Source organism: Marmota monax, unplaced genomic scaffold (assembly GCF_021218885.2).
Source record: "Marmota monax isolate L192 unplaced genomic scaffold, Marmota_monax_Labrador192_F-V1.1 WCK01_AAM20220418_F8-fsc00007, whole genome shotgun sequence".
NCBI lineage: Eukaryota > Metazoa > Chordata > Mammalia > Rodentia > Sciuridae > Marmota > Marmota monax.
In genome coordinates, this window is record NW_026692781.1 from 3,355,423 (window position 1) to 3,376,734 (window position 21,312).

At 37.1% G+C, this 21,312-nt stretch overlaps 1 protein-coding gene across 1 annotated transcript in view; it reads right to left on the bottom strand.

Annotated features, from left to right (window-relative positions):
* The window catches only part of Stk39 (serine/threonine kinase 39), a 266,714-nt gene that overhangs the window by 37,909 nt on the left and 207,493 nt on the right, over positions 1 to 21,312 (bottom strand). The window contains exons 15-16 of the mRNA XM_046447447.2: positions 17,032 to 17,084; positions 12,345 to 12,413 (exon numbers count right to left, since the gene is read on the bottom strand). Of these exons, the coding sequence (XP_046303403.1) occupies positions 12,345 to 12,413; positions 17,032 to 17,084 (122 nt within the window). The remainder of the gene's footprint in view (positions 1 to 12,344; positions 12,414 to 17,031; positions 17,085 to 21,312) is intronic.

Genomic DNA, 21,312 nt, shown 5'->3' on the forward strand with positions numbered 1-21,312 from the left:
CTTGAGTCCTCAGAAGGTTGCAAAGCTTTTTCCCTTGAAAGTATGGCAGAGAGAATAAAGTAAATTAGAGAGAGGGTAAAAACAAAGAAATAACCAGTCATATCAGAAAGTTTTACTGACTTATAAATTTTCCCACAACTGTGGGAAAATATTGCAATTTTCCCACAAAATATTGCCCCAGCCCTACATCCAGTTCACCCGGACACAGGGTAGCTAAACAAAGACTTTTTTTATTGAGCCTGCATTCTGAATATGAGGCACACTTTAATTTAGATAATTAGAATGTTATTCCCTGAAAGAAAATTCACTAAATTCAACAGCAATTAATGGACTTGAAACGGCAGGTTTGCTTTAACTCAATGAACATGAATATTTTATGTATCTGTACTCTATTATAATGATAATAGTTCTACTGGTATGTATAGTGCTATCTCAGCCCATTCCACTATTTTTGTGAGAATAAGGCAATATTATAAAATAGAAAATTTACTTCATCCTTTTGGGACTATACATGAAGGCCCTTTGGTTACCAATTAATATAAGGAAAATGCCTGCAATTAAATGCCTAAGTTTTACCTTTTCTAGAAATTCTAATTTCGTCTTGATAGAGTAATTGGATTCAGAATTATTAAATGGTATCTCTGCAGTTCTCCTGGTCCCCAAACATTAAATTGCAAGTCACTTTTCAATGCCCTCCAACATAATGAACCTACAATGTGGAAACATCATCTTGGCTTTTATTTCTCTGGTCTTCCAGAGCAGTGTTCTCGTCCCTCTGTAGCTTCCATTCACCTCAAATGGCAATCAGTTCAGGCAGCAAAGGGATCAAACCCATAGTAAACTGCAGAATGAAATGAGTCTAAAGGAAAATATTCATTTGTCCTCTTCAATAGGAAAAAGATGAGAAAGGCCCATGATTCATACTTTTCATGGGAACTCAAAACACTAAAGACTGGGATTTCATTTTTGCAAGTCAGTACAGCTAATGGCTGTTTACAAGGTCCTCATGATCTGGCTCCTGCTTCCGCCCCAGACTCATTTCATATCACCCTCTGCTCACTCTCGTGATCCATCCACCCTGGTCATCTTTTGTAAAGTCCATTATCTATGAACATGCCCAATGTGGACAGGCTTGAACTCAGACTTCACACAGATATCTCCTCAAGAAGGCTTTCTTTATTCTTAAATTCCATGTAGAACTTCTGTTCACTGCTCTTTATTGAGCACACTGTTTTTCCTTCAGAATGCTTCTCATAGCTTGTGACTTCACAGACATGTTGACTCACCTAAGACGTATTACCTCTCATGCTAGACTGCAGGTTTCATGAGGGCAAGGACCCTGTCTGTTTGTTCACCATGTGTACCCATCAGAGAGTAGCATAGACCCTTTATTTAACGAATTTAATGAATAAGTACAGGAACTTCAGGGCCTGTGTGACAATGTATGGTAGAAGGCCCCTCTCCCTACTTCTGCATCAAAGCAAGCAGCACTCTGGCCTGGGAAGTACCCTGGGAACCTCTGGAAGCAGCACACCTATTATGGGGCCCTCATGCTGGCTGGTGACACTGGTGAGTGGTAACCAATGATACCAGTACATGCTAATCAGCACTACCAAAGTGATTTAAGGACCCCTGGCACACCTCCCTTTGGGGACTCCCAGTAATAAACCCAAGCATATATCTGTGAACAGTGGTCAAAAACCATTTAGTCTGCAGACATTTGAACTGCATAGGTATTTCATGGTTGCTAATTAAATATACAAAAGCCACTGTTCAGAGTTATTTTAAGTGCAGAGTTCTATATTTTTGACATTAAAAATCCATCTGGAAAAAAATATAAAAATTAATTTTTCATACCCATCTCTTACCTAATAAAAATTTTCATGAGCACTAAGAAAAGAGCCAACATTTTTTAAAAAAGAAATCCAGAACTGTGCCAGGGGCTGAGAAGCCCATCAATCAGAATAATCTGTAGTATTTTTATGTTTCCCACGAATAACACCTCCTAAATTATACTCTTTTAACCTTACTCCACCTTTCTATCAGGTGTTACATTCTCATGTATGTCATTCTCACCTTTTCATAAACAAATACAAGGACTAGAAAGATATTATGGAGAAGGATAAGTAAGAGTTAACAGTCAACCCAGTTAGGAAGGGAAGTCAGACTACACAGTGCCTCAGCAGTTTTGATGTTCTGTACTGTCCTGACCCTGCAAATCAAAGAAAGACAAAAATGTACAAAGATCCGCAACATATTTCTGACCTTGGACCCACCCATCCAGTGAAGAAATTATTCATGGGTATATCAAATTTCTAAAAACCTAGTCAATAACCACAAACTGGTGTAGCTCAGAATCTTTATTAGCCCTCTAGGGGGTTTATTACTGAAAAGATACTTTGAATCTGATAATGTCCTCACTTCAAGTAACAAACTTCTCACCACTGAACAAGAAGGGTAGAGGTTACAGCATTTTACTATTAAGAAGCAGAAACATCCTCACCCTCCAAGTCTAATGGACAACTCCTTCACTTCTGCCTAAGTATACTTTGGTCAGAACAATGTATAGCCAAACCCATGAGTCTGCACCTAGGGCTATTTGAATGCTTTCCTAACTGTCTTGCTAGATGGATCTATGGCTCATCAGACACAGAATACTTCAGGAAAACCTGCATTTACAGGTTGTTTACCATGAGTTATAAAACATACTGTGTGCTTTTAAAAACACTAGCCCAAGAACAAAACTGGGTATAAATATTGATCTTACACTGGAGGGAGCATAATCCTGATAACAAGGACAAGTTTCTTACTCTATTAGAAGGTGACCAGGTAAAGTGTCTCCTTGTCTTGAAAATGCTGTTTATGTAAACTGTGGGATGTTAAACTTACAAAGTGCAAGATTAAGAACTATTTTCTTAGGATTGGCAAGGAAGCCTTTGTTTAAAAATCAATGGTAATCAAATTCAAGTTACAGTATCAAATCTAAAGTCATAATTAGACATGATGCCAAAACAGTGATAATAAGCCCACTTGGAGCCAAAATGTGGGCTTAATTTTCTCCCTTGACTTAAAAAAAAATTGTGATTAGGTAAACAAGAAGTTTTATTTCCTGATATATAAGAAATTATTATGAGACACACCAATAAAGTTAAAAAACCAGCAGTGATATTTCATTTTGAAATGTGGAGACCTGCCTGTCAGGCTAATAATAAGCATATCTGACCATCTATTTATATCTAGAATATTGTACTATTGATGGGAATAGTTAAAATTTATGTAGACCCAGAGATTTCTGAAGTGGATAAACACACACACACACACACACACACACACGAATCAGGATACTATTGGATGATTATTTAAGAAAAGAATCATTTAACTTAAATCTTACACACTTGGTTATTTTAGAAAAATGGATGTTATCATAAAGGGTAGACTAGAGTTCCTCATCCAAAGTAACCCTATTACATTTCCATAAGAAAAATATTCTTGTCATAGGCAGGGACTGGTAATATGGTGATTACTGTAATACTCAAAAAAACGTTTGGCTGGATTGAGTATAATCTTGAGGCATATCTAATTCCTGAGTTTAAAGCTAGATTAACATTTTAATTAAAACAGGACAATTTGAAGTAATTAAAAAGAGCAAGACTCTAGTGACCTAGACTAATCCACTAGCAAGCTTTGATTTCACTTAAGTGAAATTAAGTACAAGTCTTAACTGGACTCTGTACCAGTGGTTTTTAAAGAGGGTACCCAACTCCTAACGAAATAAAAAGTGACAGTGTTAATTGGAAAATCAGGGCTTACAGCAAGCTTGGTTTACTGCTGCGCTGATTCATAATCGTGTAATATAGAAATAGGAAGCATCTTTAGGGAAATTACAGATGTAATTTTATGCCAGAACTTCAGGAAATATTTGTCTATATTTTGAAGAGTAGTTTTGCATCATCCTTTTCTGTCCCAAATCAAATGTTCTTTATAAAGGACAGATCTGCCAATCCTTGTCTGGACAGCTGCTCATTTTACCTATAATCTACATGCAGGTAAGCACAGAGAGTGTCTAAGCTGGCAGAGGACTTGTGAGGGAGCACTGCAGCTCAGCTTCTGACAGTTTGCTAGCCACACTTTCTTCTGGGCAGGTGTGTATGGTCATCAGATTATAAAAACTACACTCTGCTAAAGCAACCATTTTACCCATTTTGCTTCTGCCCACCTGTCTTTCTGCTTTAATTAGATAAAATTGAAAAATACATTAAACCTTAGGTCTATGACCAAATAAATGCTGAATTTGTGGGGGCTGTGTGTATGTATGCACAACCTCTCTGGCTTGGTTGCCAGCATTCCACAGAGCAAACAGTTTTGTGGATGGTGAAACAGTGACACTTCAGAAACTCTTCTCCAAAGAGTTCAGTTGCTGAATATTTTAACTCATTTAGAAATGGTAGTCATTCATCTTAACAGAATTAGAATCAATAACCAATAATCATGGCACTTTGATATTAAAGTCTAGTCTATCACTTGTTAATATTTAAAAATAATTTTTGTACACCAATGTTTAATATCACTGTGATATTTTTCTATTTAGGTAATAAATGCTTCAATAAAGATTTTTTTAAAGGATATTTGGAAACCAGGAACAATGAGTTATAATGAAATTGGCAGCAGTGTTTTTTTGAAAATGGAAAGCTTGAGCCATATTTAATTGTTCAACATTTCTGGTAAAAAGAAAATCAAGGAAAGTAATCTGGATAGCAGTCCCAAGGCATGTAAAGTTCCTAATTCCCTGGAGGATTAAACTTAACACACAGACCACTTTAAATCAGGAATAGCTAGACTATAATTATCAACATCATTCAACAATCTCCAAGCCTGTCTAAACCTGGAAAACTCCTTATCCCATTATGTCCTGTTTTTTTTTACAGGTGTCCTATATATGGGACAATGGAACATGAGGGGTTAAGGAGTTTTCTTCCTTTTTAAACTGACACCCACTTGAGAATCATAGTACAGTTGTCAAAGACACCATTTTGTTAATGAAAACTGCTTTTCTTCACTAAATTTCAACATCAGTAAACACCACAGCATAATCACTTAACTGAATATAAGAGAGAAGATGTTCACTTTTTTTCCATTGTAAAAGTGCACTGCTGCTCAATAAATCCCAATCACTCATAACACACTCGAACTGCCCTGAAGAGAGCTGGGGAGCAGCACTGCACAGTCAACCATATGTTCATGAATGAGCCAAGACTCTGTTGCTTGCATACTTTGAAGTCTAAAGATACTTGGCCATTATATAGAAAGATAAAAGCTAAAGCCACCTGGAGGAGCTACTGCACCCTGAGCAGCAATGTTAGTTTTAATAAAAACCGTAATGACTCCTTATGGTAAAAATTGACACCAGTGAGGCTCTTTCACACATACAGCATCCGCACCATCCATACATGCAAATGCATACTTTAAAAAAGAGAACTGGTACTGTCTAAAAGCAGACTTCTAATGAGAGAAGAGAATCAAGTAAAGCAGAAAAACAGAGGACATTAGCAAGATTGGGAAGATACACGTGATAAAATGGGCTAAAAACAGTCTCCAAAGGTTACTTGCTACAAACAGAAAGTACACATGACCATGAAATTCCAATAGTATAAGATGTCCCAGAGGGAAGCTTGTTTAAAAAGCACAATTTCCTCACTCCATGCCCAAGATTCCTGATGCTGTGACACTAGACTGGAACTCAGAATTGTGCATGATGAATAAGCAACCCAGATAAGACCCTGATGCAGGCATCACACAGCCTATGGTTTGAGAAACACTCAGCAAGCACTAGGGGAGAGGAGACCCTCTAGGCATCCCATCACAGGCTATGTGGGTAGGTCAGTTTGAGAGAGAGAGAGAGAGAGAGAGAGAGAGAGAGAGAGAGAGAGAGAGAGAAAGAGGGAGGCAGGAGGGGGGAAAGGAAGAATAATCATGTGAATCACTCTTTCATTTTTAAAGAGTGTAACAATATTTGCAATATTATCAATTCACATGCTGATCCAGAATTACATTTGTCAAACAGAATTGAATGTATTTCTTTACCCATGATTTCATTCAACACCTCTGTGCAACAAGGATGATAGAGGCAATAACAGAAAGCAGGCCTAACCCTAAATGCCCCTTTGACCTCCCCATGAAGAGGAGACAGCACCAGGAAGCACTGTGTGACAGAAGCCTGTGTCACAGGGTGGCGAGAATCTAATCCTCCATATCCTAGAGGAATACAGACTGTCCTCCCAACTGTGGAAGTGAGGGGCAGGCAGAAAGCAGGCATCATGGAGGTGACATAAATGACAAGTCTTGCAAAGCAAACAGGTTTGAATATGATTCTTCAAGAACAGAAAATAAACATTTCAGGAACATAAATAATACATCCGAAAGTCCACAGAGCGAGCTTGTGGAAACACATATAGCTAAAATAAGCTTTCATTTCAGTGATAACGAATCAGCCAGGCTCAATATCCATCAGAGGAAAATTGTACAAATGAATGCAGAAACAGTTCTTTTATTAGGAGACAGAAATTCCAACATCTGGCTCTAAACTCCACTTAAAGGAAACAGACATATGTTCTTGCACAGCCAGGAAAAGAGGTATAAAACCCCAACAGGAACAGTCAGTGGTCAGGTGTCCGAGGGCATTCCCAAGGTAGCTTCCTCTCTTGCACAGGTGATCAGTCCTGTACCTAAGACTCTGGTAGCACTTACAGATTGGAGCTGCTGAGCAGGTCCTGAAACTGCCTAGCTTAACACATCTGCCCATGTCCCTTCTCATGCTGAAGCTCTGAAACTCATTATAAAGAGAATAAAAAATATCATTCATCACAAGGTCTGAACAGAATTTAGGATTTTTGTTTCCTTTTTACAAATAAATTTTTTGTTCTTCTTCTCCCCCTCCCCAATTCCCCTTCCAGAGAAAACTTCTTTCGAATGGATTGTTTTTTAATCAGGAGGCAAAGGAGTTTCTCTGGTCATCCTTGGGAATCCTCTTTGAGACAAGTGGAATAGGGATTCAGATCTGGTCTATTTACATTTTCCAGCCAAAGCAGTTAGGCAAGATAAGTAAACTTGTACATGCATATCATCTAGTTTTTCATCTTGCAAACTTATTTTTTTTTTTTCAAATCAACACCCACCCAGAAGGCATTGCCAACCTTATGAATGTCTATTTACACAGAGCCTAAAACTGTTTCCTGTTCTTGCCTAAGGTAGTGCTGAATTTAAGCACAACTGAAGTGGGCTTATGATTTCAGTCTACAAACAGTGCATTTAATTTCTTCACTGCCCTGCTTCTGTATGAAAAGTAATCACTCCATTTCACTATACCAGCCCTTCCTCAATCCAAATTCTGCTTTGTAAATTGTAAATTCCTCAATCCAAATTCTGCATACCCTGGGCAGATTACCCTGAAGGTAAGCAATGAAGCTTTTCCTGTATCCTGTGTTTGCTATGCTATGGTGAAAGCCATAACATTCACAGCTCCATAACATAGGCTATTGCTTTTTTCAGCTCTTTCATGCTACCGTAAGCATTTACTCCAGTTCAAAAGAAAATGCTGATGGGAAAAAGCCCATATTTTAATCTATTTAAATGATAGCTATTTTATTTTTATAGAAGCTGAAAAAATACACATGTAAGAAATCATCAAATCTCTATATGAATTGGACTGTTGCACAGCCTTCCTCAAGTGAGCATTTTTACCAATAATACCTGAGTTTTACAATCTTAAAAGATTCTTAAAACACTAGAGTTCTATATTCAAAGTATGTTTTGTTTCTAAAGAAAGTGTTATAAGATATCTATGTATTTCAAAATGGAATTTGTTTATCTTTACCATGTATTTATTGAGGGCATACTGTGAGAAATGAACATATTGGAACACAGAGCATATGACAATTTGCAAAATATATAAAAAACTTGGCCTTCAAGAACCTGATGCTCAAGGGGAAACACACACACACACACACACTTAACAAAATAAATGAGTGAAACATGTAGTCTACTGAAGAGGAAGAGACCAGGCTAGGTAATAAAGTAAAAAAGGTGGAAGAGAGCTAGGGGTGGTGTGCAATTTTAAATAGTCTGGTTGGGAAAAGCTCTTTGCAGATAGTATTTAAGCCCCAGGAGATGTGGGGTAATCAGATATGTGCCTGAAGAAGGTGCATCCTGGAGGCAGTCCAAAGGTCAGTGTGGCTGTGGAAGAGGAGCCAAGAGGAGAGAAGTGACAGGGTACACACAGTGCAGTGACCAGAGGCCACTGAGGGGTGGAATGGAAATCCTTAAGAAAGTTTTGATTAAGGCATTAACGTAATCTGACTCCTTTTCAATTGAGATGTATTTGACATCATAAAAGTTACCACTTTAAAGTGCAAAATTTGGTGTGCTTTTTTTAAGTATAGTCACAAAGATGTGTGCCTACTGTTATTTTTAATTCCAAAATATTCTCCATCCCTAAATAAACCCCATATCTATTAGCAGTTACTCCTCTTTCTCCCTTCATCCTAGCCCCTGGTAACCACTATTCTCTTTCTCTCTCTCTATGGATTTGACTACACTATTCTCTTTCTCTCTCTCTATGGATTTGATATCTCTGGCTGCTAAAATGAGTATAGGTTGAAGGGAGGCAAGGATAGAAGCTGGGACACCAGTAAAGGGACAAATGTGGTAATTTGGAAATGAGAAGGGATTGAAATAGGACAGGAATCAAGATGGTCAGTAACTATTGGCACATTCAGATATGGTAGATGTCGGGCAGGAGAGAAAGAAAAGTCAAGCACAAATCTCAGATATTTGGCCTTTGCACCTGGAAAGCTAAAGGTGACATCAACAGAGTGCCACACCACTGTAGCAGTAGGTTGGGAGGAAACACCAGGGTGCTGGAATTTGGAGATGTGAATTGAAATTTCAGATGCTAAATGAAGATGCTAAAAAGGGAGCTGGATGTGAGTCCAGAATTCAAAGGATCTGGATCACAGATATAAATTTAGAAGCCAGAGAATAGAAAATATTTGATATCAGGAAAGTAGAAGAGATCACCAAAGGAGTAAGTGACTAGAGAAAAGAGAAGAGGTCCAAGGAGAGAGTCCTTTGACACATCAAAATGTACAGGTCAGGGAGATGAGGACAAACCGTCTTCCCAGTGGAGCAGGAGGACCAAAAGAGGATGGAGTCTTGAAAGTCAAATGAAAACTTTGTCATGAGGAGAGCCCTGTCAACTGTGCCAGTGCTGCTGACAGGCCAAGGAAGATGAGCACAGAGGATCAGCCCCAGCTTTAGGAAGATGGAGTCCTTCTCACACCACAGGACCTCACCCCTTTCTGGCTGCTCCTACCTGTGCATCTGCCATCCCATCTGCCAGGTGTGTCCGCCCCAGACAGGGCTTTGAAAAGAACAGTTCGAGTGGAGTGGGGAGGTCAAAAGCCTGGCTGTAGCGGGTTCAAGAGACCATCGTAAGAAAGGAATTGAATGCAGGGGCAATTGTTCTGATAAATTCAACTGTAAGGGGGTGAAGGAAAATAAATGTATCAAGAGGTCAGGTGAACAGAGGTAGGAATTTTTTAAGCTGGGAGAAATAAAAACATATTCATATGCTGGTGGGACATATCCAGTAAGGAGGGAAATAGGTGAGGAGGGAGGGATTAAGAATCGCTGGGATTGGTTAGAAGGACGGGATCAAACATATTTTATCTTTCTGTCAAGCTGCTCTAAGAAATAAAAAACGAAGACAAGCTATTTTTTTTCCCCCAGGAGACTCAAGAACCACCCTATATAGGGTGTCAAGGACAGGCTCTGAACTTGGAGTCCAGAGACAGAAATTCAAGGACCAGTACAAGCTACAATATTCCAGGTACTTCTTTTAACCTCAGTTTTACATCCATAAAATAGTGATCAAAAACAACCTGTTCTCTCTACCTTACATAAAATAGTGATCAAAAACAACCTGTTCTCAACGGGGATTATCAAGTGAAACATGCAAACCCTGCAAAGGCTCAGGTATCACATCCTTGTGCAAGTCTAAGGAAGAGTTACTCAGGCCTGTGCTTTCTCCAGCATCTTACACATAGCCATGCTTTAGCTCCAAAGGGGGAAAAGGCAAAATGAAGACACTTTTAAGAAGAATAATTAAGTCATAGAAAAACAGAAGCTTTCTGGCTATTTACTGTGTTTAAAACGCATTTTAATAAATTATACAGAAATTCTGACTTAATTTCTTAGTTCCTTCCTTTTAAACATTCAACAACAACAACAAAAAAAACCCCTCTATTTTAGACTCAGTTGAGTGTGGGGCAAATAAAGAGGTACACTAAATTTGACTGTAGGCCTGGAGCAAGACCATGCCTAAAGACAGATGTGACCTAATGCCTTCCCATAGATCTCTTACTTCCCATATTCCAACTGCTTGTCAGGATCAGTGTAAATGAAGATAATGTGGTCCTTGACTTTGTGCCCAATGGAAGACATCAGCAGCTGTTTAAAAGAGGGTTTTTAACTATTATTTTCACTTCATTTGTTGATTAATTTTTAATTCTGGCTGCTCAGTATATGAGCCATAGTTCTCTTTAAGGGAAATATATCTTGCAGGATATCCTGATCTAGTCATTAACTGTTTTCCACACTTTTGTGGTTGAGCTAAGATACCAAGCTAAGATACCAAGATACCAAGGTGTGTGCTTATTTTTCCTAATGAGAATGATAGTGCTCACCTCTATCAAGGAACTGGTAGTTTAGAGAAAGAAATCTGAGATGGAATTTAAAGTAGACACCAAAGTTGAATCGACCTTTTCTCTCTGCTTCCCCCTCACATTTGATCAGAAAACTTGAGCAAGAACTCAGCTGGCCATGAGATCACACAGAAATGTAAAGGAAAGTGTGAAAGGTAGGACATAAATAGAAATACACATATAAATAAATATATGAATATGTAAATGTGTTTGTGTGAATTTCCTTTAAAATATGACATATCTCCCCTTGTAGGAACCTTTGGCAATGGAATTGTAGCTTCCTTGTGAAGTTACTGTGCACACTTCATATATAATCAACACATATTTTTCTAATTTTAAAGGTATCTTTATATTTATGTTGTATTATTTGCATATGAATAACATAGATGCTGATTCTTTAATCAGAATTCTAATTTCCCAACATAAATCTAGTATATATTATTATTTAAATAAAATACAGTAATTTACTTTCTAATGACTAACAATGCAAGTTTATAGGAACAAATTATTCCAATACTTGTACATATCTACCTCAAATTCCCTCTGTCACATACTCCAGCATTACTCGGGAAGAACTTACTTTGAATGGATGATTTTTTAATAGTAAAACATCACTTAGAGGGAGCATTGTAAATTCAAACATTAATTTTGATTTGTGTATTTTTGAAGGAAGTTTTATTGGACCATATATTCTTTTAGTTGTTGCTATTATAATTAACAATATAATTAATGTAATGTTTTAGCATTAATATGTTAAGCACTCTTGATTACTCAGGGCCATTATGATGGCTAGACACTAATAGAGAATATATAAAGTATTTATAAACTCAGAATTTGCTGAGGAGAAGGAGCTATCCATCCTTACTGGGTAGAACCAGGATATCCCAGGTTTTCTTCAGTGACCTCACCTGCCTCTTCAAGCATCTCCACCTCCTCTGTCGGTCAGGAGGTCCAACCACTGTTGCTTGCTCCTCTCAGTGGGCTCACATCTAGCAGACTCTCCCATTTCCAGGCAACTATCTTTTGATTCTCAAAGTGGTAGAAAGACCCACAGTTTCAAAGTGAAGTGGCATTGCCAAAACCCAGTTGCATGACTCTGGACAAAGCTCAGAACCTCTTTGGGAAATTTGTTCCCTTAACCATACAACAAAAGAACTAGGCTGAATGATCTTAAAGTCCCCTCCAACCTAGATTTCATGATAAGTACCGCTGAAGGTTGGGAAACTAACATCTGGATTTATTAGAAAGGATAGAGAAACTATGAGAAATGGCCTCAAAGGTTCCCAAACTTCGGTGCATGGAATTTACTGTATCTTATTTTTGCTACATGGTAGACTTTGGATCTTAGTTCTGGATTCTTTGTTATGTGTCCAATAAATGAGGTTCCTCATCTGGTAAATCACGTCCAGGTAAATGGGAGAGAATTATATTTAGAGCTTTTGACTTTCACATAATAGGTAAGAATTCATCAAGAATTTTTTAAAATGTAGAATGAATTATTCCTTAGTGAAAATTTTTGCTTCTAAACAAACACATTTTCACGTGATACATCAAGAAAATGACACTGCATACTAAAAAACAATTTACCTATAACTACATCATGACCATCAACCAGGCCAGCAGAGAAGAGCTCCTGAGATACACCATCTGCCGTATCTGTCCAAATGTGAAATGAATATGTATTAGTAACCATAAAATAAAAATCAACAATCCAGTACAATGTAAAATATATATTTTTCATTTACAAAAATCACCCACAAGAGTTTTAATTCAGTAATTCAGATTCTGTCGGAAGAAAAAAAATCAAAAGCAACATAAAATATATTTCACCATGTACAATTTGCATCTTGCTATTTATTCAACAGATGTTTTATAAAGTTGTTTGTTTTTTTTTTTCCACTTTTGATGAACCAAAAAACTTTTGCCTTCTGGTTATGATCTGAATTCCTCCTCAAACACACTTCTAGGAGATAAAACCATTCCCCGTGATGCTGCTTTTCTTCTAGCCAAGGTTAAATCCAGCCACCATCAAACCTTTTCTAGCTACTGATTCAGAATTTATGGCAAAGGCCGAATGAGTGGCATCTGATACAACCTTAAATTTGGTATAAACAGCCTGTGAGCTTGTTGGACTATTAAGATGAGCCACTTAGTTTCATGCTATTAAGAAACTCCTTTAACATGACATTGATCATCTGATAGCAACAGATTCATTCTCTTAGAAAATGTGGTTGAGTAAAATAATGTAGTTTCTCAATGATAAGTGACAGGAGTTGGCAATCTCATAAAGATGGGACTGAACAGGCTGTGGCAAGTGAATATAGCTGAAATTGCTTAATTGAAGGGTTATGAATGAACATGAAAACACCGTTATCTTCTATTTGAAGACTTTATAAAGAGGAATTGAGAAATTACCACAAGCTCAAAAGAACCATTACAGACCTCTATGTTTTTACGAGAGAGGTGACTTGGTCTCCACAGCCTCTGACAACATCACAAACATCCAGAACTGTAGCTAGATACAAAGAAATTGGTTGGGCAGCCTTCAGCTGTAGTTGGAGGCTTGATATCAGTGTCTTCCAAAGTCAGGGAGCAACTCAAAGTAAAGCAACTCAAGGCTGCTAAATCCAACAGGCATTAAATCCGGATTGTAGTTTGACGTGCTAAGAGCTGCCCACAGCAAAAACTGGCCCTGGTGGCTTGCAAATGAATTAAATATGTGTGTGTGTGTGTGTGTGTGTGTGTGTGTGTGTGTGAGAGAGAGAGAGAGAGAGAGAGAGAGAGAGAGAGAGAGAGAGAGAGAGAGATGCATGCACACACATGAGTATGTAGCTGCAGCTACAGTTGTCTTTCACAATTCTTGGCATTTGAAGTGCTCTGCCCAGTGTTTGTCACATAGAAAGTACTTGGGGGAAAAAAAATTGGCAAGGAAGATGCTAATGACAATGGCACAAAGTTCACCTGAAAGGCACCTTCCACCCTCCTGCTCTCTTTGTCTCCCTTTTGCACCTGGCCCAATTCCTCAAATTTTTAATAATAATTTGAAACCTAATGTATATTCTTTATACGTTCAGAGAAATCATGTTATTTTACCATTTTACTGGTTTCATTTCATAATGGGATCATCATACAATGGGACAAAATGAAGTAAAATGGCAAAGAAATATATAGAAACTTTACTAACTATGAAATCCCATATTAAGTGAACTTATCTTGGGCCTTGTCCTTTTCATCAGAGGTACAAAAGGAACCTTATAAAAGTCCCTTTGTGATGAAATGACCCCCTAAGGTAGAACCCAGGATAGCATAATGAAAGGCTCTACCCTGAATGTGATTTCTCTTTCTGAAGCTGCTGGAACACTCAGCCTAGATTCTCCACCTTCCTGGATGCCACCCAAGTCTTCAGGAACAGAAGCACATTGAATTAAAGTATCTAACACCTAGTAGGCACTGGGTGTGCAGGAGGCAGTCATTATATTTCAGTGACTGATCATCTGTTAAAGCATTTCAATGTGTTACACCAGCTGTAAAGCAGCAATAAGATCTTATACCTGAGTAAGGAGCTGCAATCACAGAACATAGCTGAAAATGGGATAGTCAAACAAAGCCACATGGAAGGCTAGCACTAAAACAGTACCACGGTGAACAGACATTCCCAAATGATTAAAGTGTACAGCATGTCCTCCTATTTTCAGGACTCTTGGGCACCAGATGAGTCATATCAAAATGGCAAATGGGTGATAATAAGATGGCCAAAATGGGAAGTAGTCCACATCGGTGTGTGTGCCATTATGCAGTCATCTTGTATGCACGTAAGTAAAGCATAAGTAACAATTTAGAAAAGAAATGTGAAATAATTATTTCATGTTTCATTAGTAATCTATTTTTTCTTTCAGCTGTTCAACATTCTTTATATCAATGGATCAAATAATCTAGTATTCATGTCTGGCTTCCAGAGCCTACAGTGACAGAGTAAACACAAAGGACTTGTCTTCTAATGAGGACAGAGAATATTTTATTTGTGTTATGTTTTATGCTGTATATACTCATTCATGTTTACACACAGCACAAACTCAGGGTCCAGCTGGTGTGCATCCACAGGATTCACTGCAGATCATGTCTGAAATACAGACAGTATCAGGATTCACGGAAGTGCAGTGAAATGTATGTGGGGCTTCCCTTAGTAATGGGGCTGTGCTCAGTTGCTCAGTAAGGGTGCACTAGCATTGAGAAGTCAATGCTATGGTTTCTGTTTGGGTAACAAAAGCAGAGACTCTCAAATGAGCCCTGGCAAATGAGGCTGCCAAAGGCAGTACAAATGGACCAGTAATGCAAATGCATTAATGGGCTCGCCTATCCAGAGAAATCCTCAACTTGGAAATTTGTTCCTTTGTTACCTTTCAAAATTAAAATTTATTTTCATTGCCATAGTTAATTTCAAACAATTAGATGAAAAGAAGCAACCTTAAAATAAGAATCTGTTCTTTCTACTTACTGTATTTGAGATAGTGTATAACTACTAGATTTTTATCACAGCATTGTCTGGTCAGTATTTTTATATTATGATAAAATAAATAGCTTTATTGATAACCCTGAGTGGTGCTGTATAATTTCTACAGACAGACTCTAAATTGTTAAAGATGGAGATTTCTGGAAAGAAAAATCAATTAGCAATTCATGAGGGCCCTATGGACATTTATTTTGCAAAAGACACTTCATATTTTAGTTTAATTTAAATATATGGAAATCATGAAATCTTTGCCTTTACAGAAGACTAGAGATCAAAAGCAGGAGTCAATGTCCACATATAGCCCAGGAACATATTTTATTCAGTTGTCAGCAATTTTTTTTTTTTCCCTCAAAACTGAATATCAGGGCTGAGATTGTGGCTCAGTGGCAGAGCACTTGCCTTGCATGTGTTAGGCACTGGGTTTTATCCTCAGCACCACATAAATATAAATAAATAAAATAAAGGTATCACATATCCATCTATAACTAAAAAGTTATTTTAAAAAAAACTGAACATCAATATATTAGATGAAATTGCCCTGTCTCCTGAAGTGCCCCACCATTTACTTTGGCTCCAGGGGCATTTGAGTTTGTTTTTCTCCTTGCAAGTGACAGAAGCATGATGTCAAGACATTTTACTTAGTGAACAGCTATCAAGGTAGAAAATCCTTGCACCTCGGAGTTTTCAGAATTTTAGCAAATACAATTTATTTAGTCAAATTAAAATTTATTTGAAGCTCCAATAAATCAAATATTACATATATTTGTAAATTAAAATGTATGAGACTAACGTATTTTATATGTGTACTACGATTTAAAATGCATTCTGCTGTCATGTATAACAAATTAGAATAAATTAAAAATTTTTTTAAAAAGAAAGGTCTTCAATATAGACATTGAGGAAACCATTTTCATCTATGTAAAAAAATCTGAACTTAGAGGTCATGAAAAACTGTTATGGTCTTAGCATTAACATCTGATTTTAAAGTTTTCTGGGTTATTTTGTTTAAAAACCAAATAGTTGCAATAGTATACTTTTTTCTTAACAATTAGTATTGTGATCTCTGGAAACTTTTAAATGTTATTTATCTATTACTTAACCAAGATTATTTTAGGTTCTAAGGCAAACCAATCTTTTTTTTTCTAGGTGCAAAAGATAAAAGATGGTCCTTTATTTCAGGCATGCAGGAGCTGAAGGAACAACCAGACCAGCTTTCAAGCAGTTGCAACAACTTATTTAAAATACTCAAACTGCATACTACTAGACAATCGACATTGTTCCTATCGAGCTCACCCCTGGTGCCTAGAGCTAAAAGAGGCAACAAACACTCCCCAAGAGAGGTTTCCTGAAACCTGAATTGAGACCGAGAGGCAAAGAGTGCTACCTTTTTGAATGACACCATTGTTTGCTGCTCAACACTCATTAGGACTGCTGGTGCTTCTCATTATATATTCATAATTTCCCATTACCATGCCAGTACTTATTTTCATGGTTGAGCTAATATATCCAATTTATATGTGTGAGTGTGCACTGTACCGCATGTGTCAACGGGATTCATTCAGTCAGTAGTGGTTCAGTTTTGAATCCTTACAATTATCAAAACTCCTTTCTTCCTTTCCTTCTTCCCTCCCTCCCTCTCTCCCTCCTTCCTTCCTTTGCTTTTAGACAAAGCATTTTTGAATAGCAAATTATAACCACATGCTTGCAATCAATTTCTGAAATGCTTCTTGTAGCACTAAAATAATAATTTCAATTAAAACTCACCTCTTCCTGGAGTAAACTCAAATCGTATATCATTAAGTTCCTTTCTGGAGTTTCTGAAATACATAACACGTAGCACATTAAAACCTAATGAAGCAAAGTTTAATCAAACTAAATAAATCCCAAGTTTTACAAGATGCTACTAACACATAGTTAGCATTTTAGTTTGGATGACCTCCAAATATTTCCTCCACTGAAAGAAATGGTTATGATAATAATAAATGAAAAGATTTATTCATCTAATTTAATTTACCTTATTTAAACATACCTGTATCACAAAGTTCCAAAAACAAAATGTTAATTTTAGAAAATCTGTACTAAATTAGTAACCATAAATCTAATTTCATAATTTAAAATTTTAGGTGCCTCTAGTCCAAAATAAATGATAATCCATGCTTTTTCATATTTTCCCTGGAAATACAGATTTTATTGTGAAAAAAAAAAGGAGAAATAGTCCTGTTAAAAACAAGCAAGAAAATGCCCAAAACAAGGCATGCATTTTTTTTAATAACTTTACTTATTTATTTTTTATGTGGTGCTGAGGATCAAATCCAGTACCTCACACATGCTAAGCAGGAGATCTAAGCTCTACTACCATTGAACCACAACCCCAGCCCAAGGTATGCATTTTATAGTTATGTATCTAAATACCCAGACCTCTGAATGTTATGAAACTGCCCATTGAATACATAAAACTTTAAGTAAATATAAAATGCTTACATAAAACTGTAACATACACAATTAAAAAATAAATGACACTCTGGAGATAAACAAATAAATATCTAGAATACATGTTTTCTACTTCTATTGAATTTCAATAAATGATAATAAGTGGCAGCAAGCTATAATCAGAAATATTTTAGGTTCTCATAACACTAAAATATTATAAGCACCTTTCAACAGATGCCAGAATTTAAAGTTTAAAGTTAAAAAGTTAATAAAGTTTATTAACACCTTATGGAACTGCATTAGGAAACTAGTAATTTACATCAGAATTCAACTACTAGCTCAGCAGCAAGGTGTCCAAGACAGAAGCAGACAGAGATGGCTGAACACCCTCCCCTGAATGTCCTCCTACCAGTGTAGGCCAGGCTGAGCAGGCCCTGTTCAGCACTTCAGCTTAGTTCTCTAAACCTCTGCAATATCTCCTGGTCCCTGTGAACAGCGGCCACACCATGATGATATGGTCTCTGGGCCCCTCTTGGTCAATGGCTTGATCTCCAGTCTTTATGTCCTACCTTATCCTACCACACTAAGTGCAAGGTGGCCTTAAGAAAGCGAAGGGCCTAATACCCACTAGAAGAAAGGCCTTCTCGGTGCCTATAAAAGTTAATTTCCACAAGTGCTGTGGAGAGAAATAAAAAGCCTAAGCTCAAACAAGAGGTCCTTGAGCCATGATATCTGCAGCTCCCTGAAGGATTCCCACCTGGACATTATCACTGCTCTTCTTGGGAACAGAATAGGACCAGGGACCTTCTGCAAATCTTATAGGTGTGCTTCCATTAGGATCTTCTGGGAATCTGACAACCGTGAAAATGGTATATATACTCTAAAAATAAAAAAGTAGACGCATGACCAATGCATGAAACTGAAGATAATTATATGGTATTCACAGATCCTCTTGGACCCCAACTACACATCCCTACCTTGACAGTAGAAAGTGCCATTACCAATCAGTGACTAACAGTGGAAGGGCTGTCTGCAAGCTACATTATTTTGATCAGCCTAAAGTGTCTTAATAAACTGTATGTATCACCATGTATTTTTAATAGTGCCCTTATATATCTGCAGTTCTCCAACATTTTGGTATTAGACCTCCTTTACATTCTTAAAAAGTATTAGGTCCCCCACAGGGATTTTGTTTATATAGGGACTCTATCAAGATTTACTGTATTAGAAGTTTTGCAAGGCACAGTGGCACTTGCCTGTAATCCCAGCTACTCAGGAGGCTGAGGCAGGAGGATAGTATTGCAGGACTGCAAGTTTGAGGCCAGCACGGGCAACATAGTGAGATCCTATGTCAAAACTTATAAAAGGGCTGGGGATATATGGCTCAGTATTGCCTAGCATGTATGAAGCCTTGTGTTCAATATCCAGTAAAACACACACACACACACACACACACACACAAATTTACTGTTACAAGTTAAAAATCATAAAAATTTAAAGATTAATTGAATTGAGAATGACGTTAATTTATCTCATGTATGTACGTATTTTTATGAAAAATTATTTTTAGACTGGGTTGTTGTTTAGTGGCAGAGTGGTTGCCTAACACATGAGGCCTTGAATTTGGTCCACAGTAGTGTGAAAGACAAAACAAAATAAAACAAAAAAAAAACTTTCTTTTCCAAAAGAAAAAATATATTGTTTGACCTTTTTGCAAGCTTCTCTAATGTTTGGCTTAAGGTAGCTGCATTTTTATAGCTGTTTCAGAGATCTATTGCAATGTTGAGTGTCAGGTAGGTAGCCACTGAAATTCCACTGAACATGTGTGAAATCATGAAGTGAAAAGGTAAATATTTTTTTAATATTATTATAAAGTTTTGACCTCATGAGCTCTCTAAAGATCTAATGAATTCCCAGGGTAACTGGGCCATACTTTAAGCAACATAGAGATATGTCTCTCCTTCCCCCCACCAACACATACGCACACAAACACCCCTATATTTATAGCTACATGTCTATCTAGATAGATCTGTCAATACATCTCCATAGATACACACACACAAACACAGCTGGTCCTCTAAATTCACAGGTTTTGCATCCATGGAAGTCAACCAATCACAATTTGAAAATATTCAGGAAAAAAATGTGTCTGTACTGAACATGTACAGACTTTTTTTCTGTTTATTATTCCCTAAACATTATAATAGCTATTTACATAGCATTTACATTGTATTAGGCATTAAAAGTAGACTAGTGATAATTTAAATATGCAAGAGAATGTTTCATGAAAACTCTTTGACATTTTATGTAAGGAATTTGAACATCTGTAGATTTTGGTCTGTGTGGGAGATCCTGGAACCAATCCTTCTCCAATACCAGGGAAAAAGTGTATATTGTGTGTGTGTGTGTGTGTGTGTGTGTGTGCGTGTGTGTAATCTCATTTGATTCCAACAATCAGCCTTTGAGATATGCAAAGGGGTATAGCTAATTTCCCATTATTCATCTTTCTTCTCGCTCTGCCCTGCTGCATTTTTAGTTTATTACATTCAATGGCTTCTCTAAGTTTACAAATTTGATGAAGGGCAGAGTGAGGATAAATAAGTCTATATTGGAAACCAATACAAACAGCAATGCTCAATTCCTATCATCTTTAAAAGAACAAGATTCCCTAAGATTGTGCATATTATCATAAAACCACCAACAACCATTAGCATCTTTAATCATCTTGGTGTGGTGTGCTGTGTATGAACAGAGGTTAAATTAGAATGAAAGTAGTCTAATAAGAAAAAAAAACGATCACTAGGAAAACAAGTACTAATAATGCATTTAATAATGAAATGACATAATGAGGAAAAAATATAAAAGAATTTGATTCAATACTAATTGGCATCCTTTGACCTTTTTCTTTTGATTGGTCCTATTTAAATTAGTTTGTTCTACTAAGACTGCAATAAGAGAGGTGTAAGAACTTTATCGGGAATATCATCACACGCTTCCTAATGCTTTATATATGAATACCACAGAAAGTCTCATCCAACACCCACAATCTCTACCTATGTCTGCTGTGGTTCAAGTCATGGGGATGGCCTAGTCAAGGCAGTCTTTTATGACTCTGAACCTAAGACGCTCACCTTTGAAAAGATCACAGTGATTGATTGTGAGTAGTAGACTTGTCCCATCAAGATGAAATATAGTTGGAAAAATGCCTAATTGGGTCTAACTACTGAAGGTCATCCTTTTATAAAGAATTAATCTTTTCAGATGCATACTTAACACCTTTAATTGAAAGTACATCTACTTTAATTGATGTCGCACAGGACACTCTTGATTTCAGGGAAGCTGAAAATAGGTATGATTTAAAACTCAAAACTAAGTCAGTGCAACTTCACAGAGGAAATGATAAAAACTTGACAGTAACAGCTTCAAGGCCCAGCATGCTTGTGATGACTCTTATTAAAAACACTCTTAATCCTAAAGTAAAAACACTTGCATTTGGTTAGGCACATACCCCCCTTTATTGCTCACTGTATGCATACCCTACATCAAAAATCCAAATGCCTATAGGGCTCAGGAGGAAATTAATATTTTTAGATAGGCAATATAATCAAGTGGTTT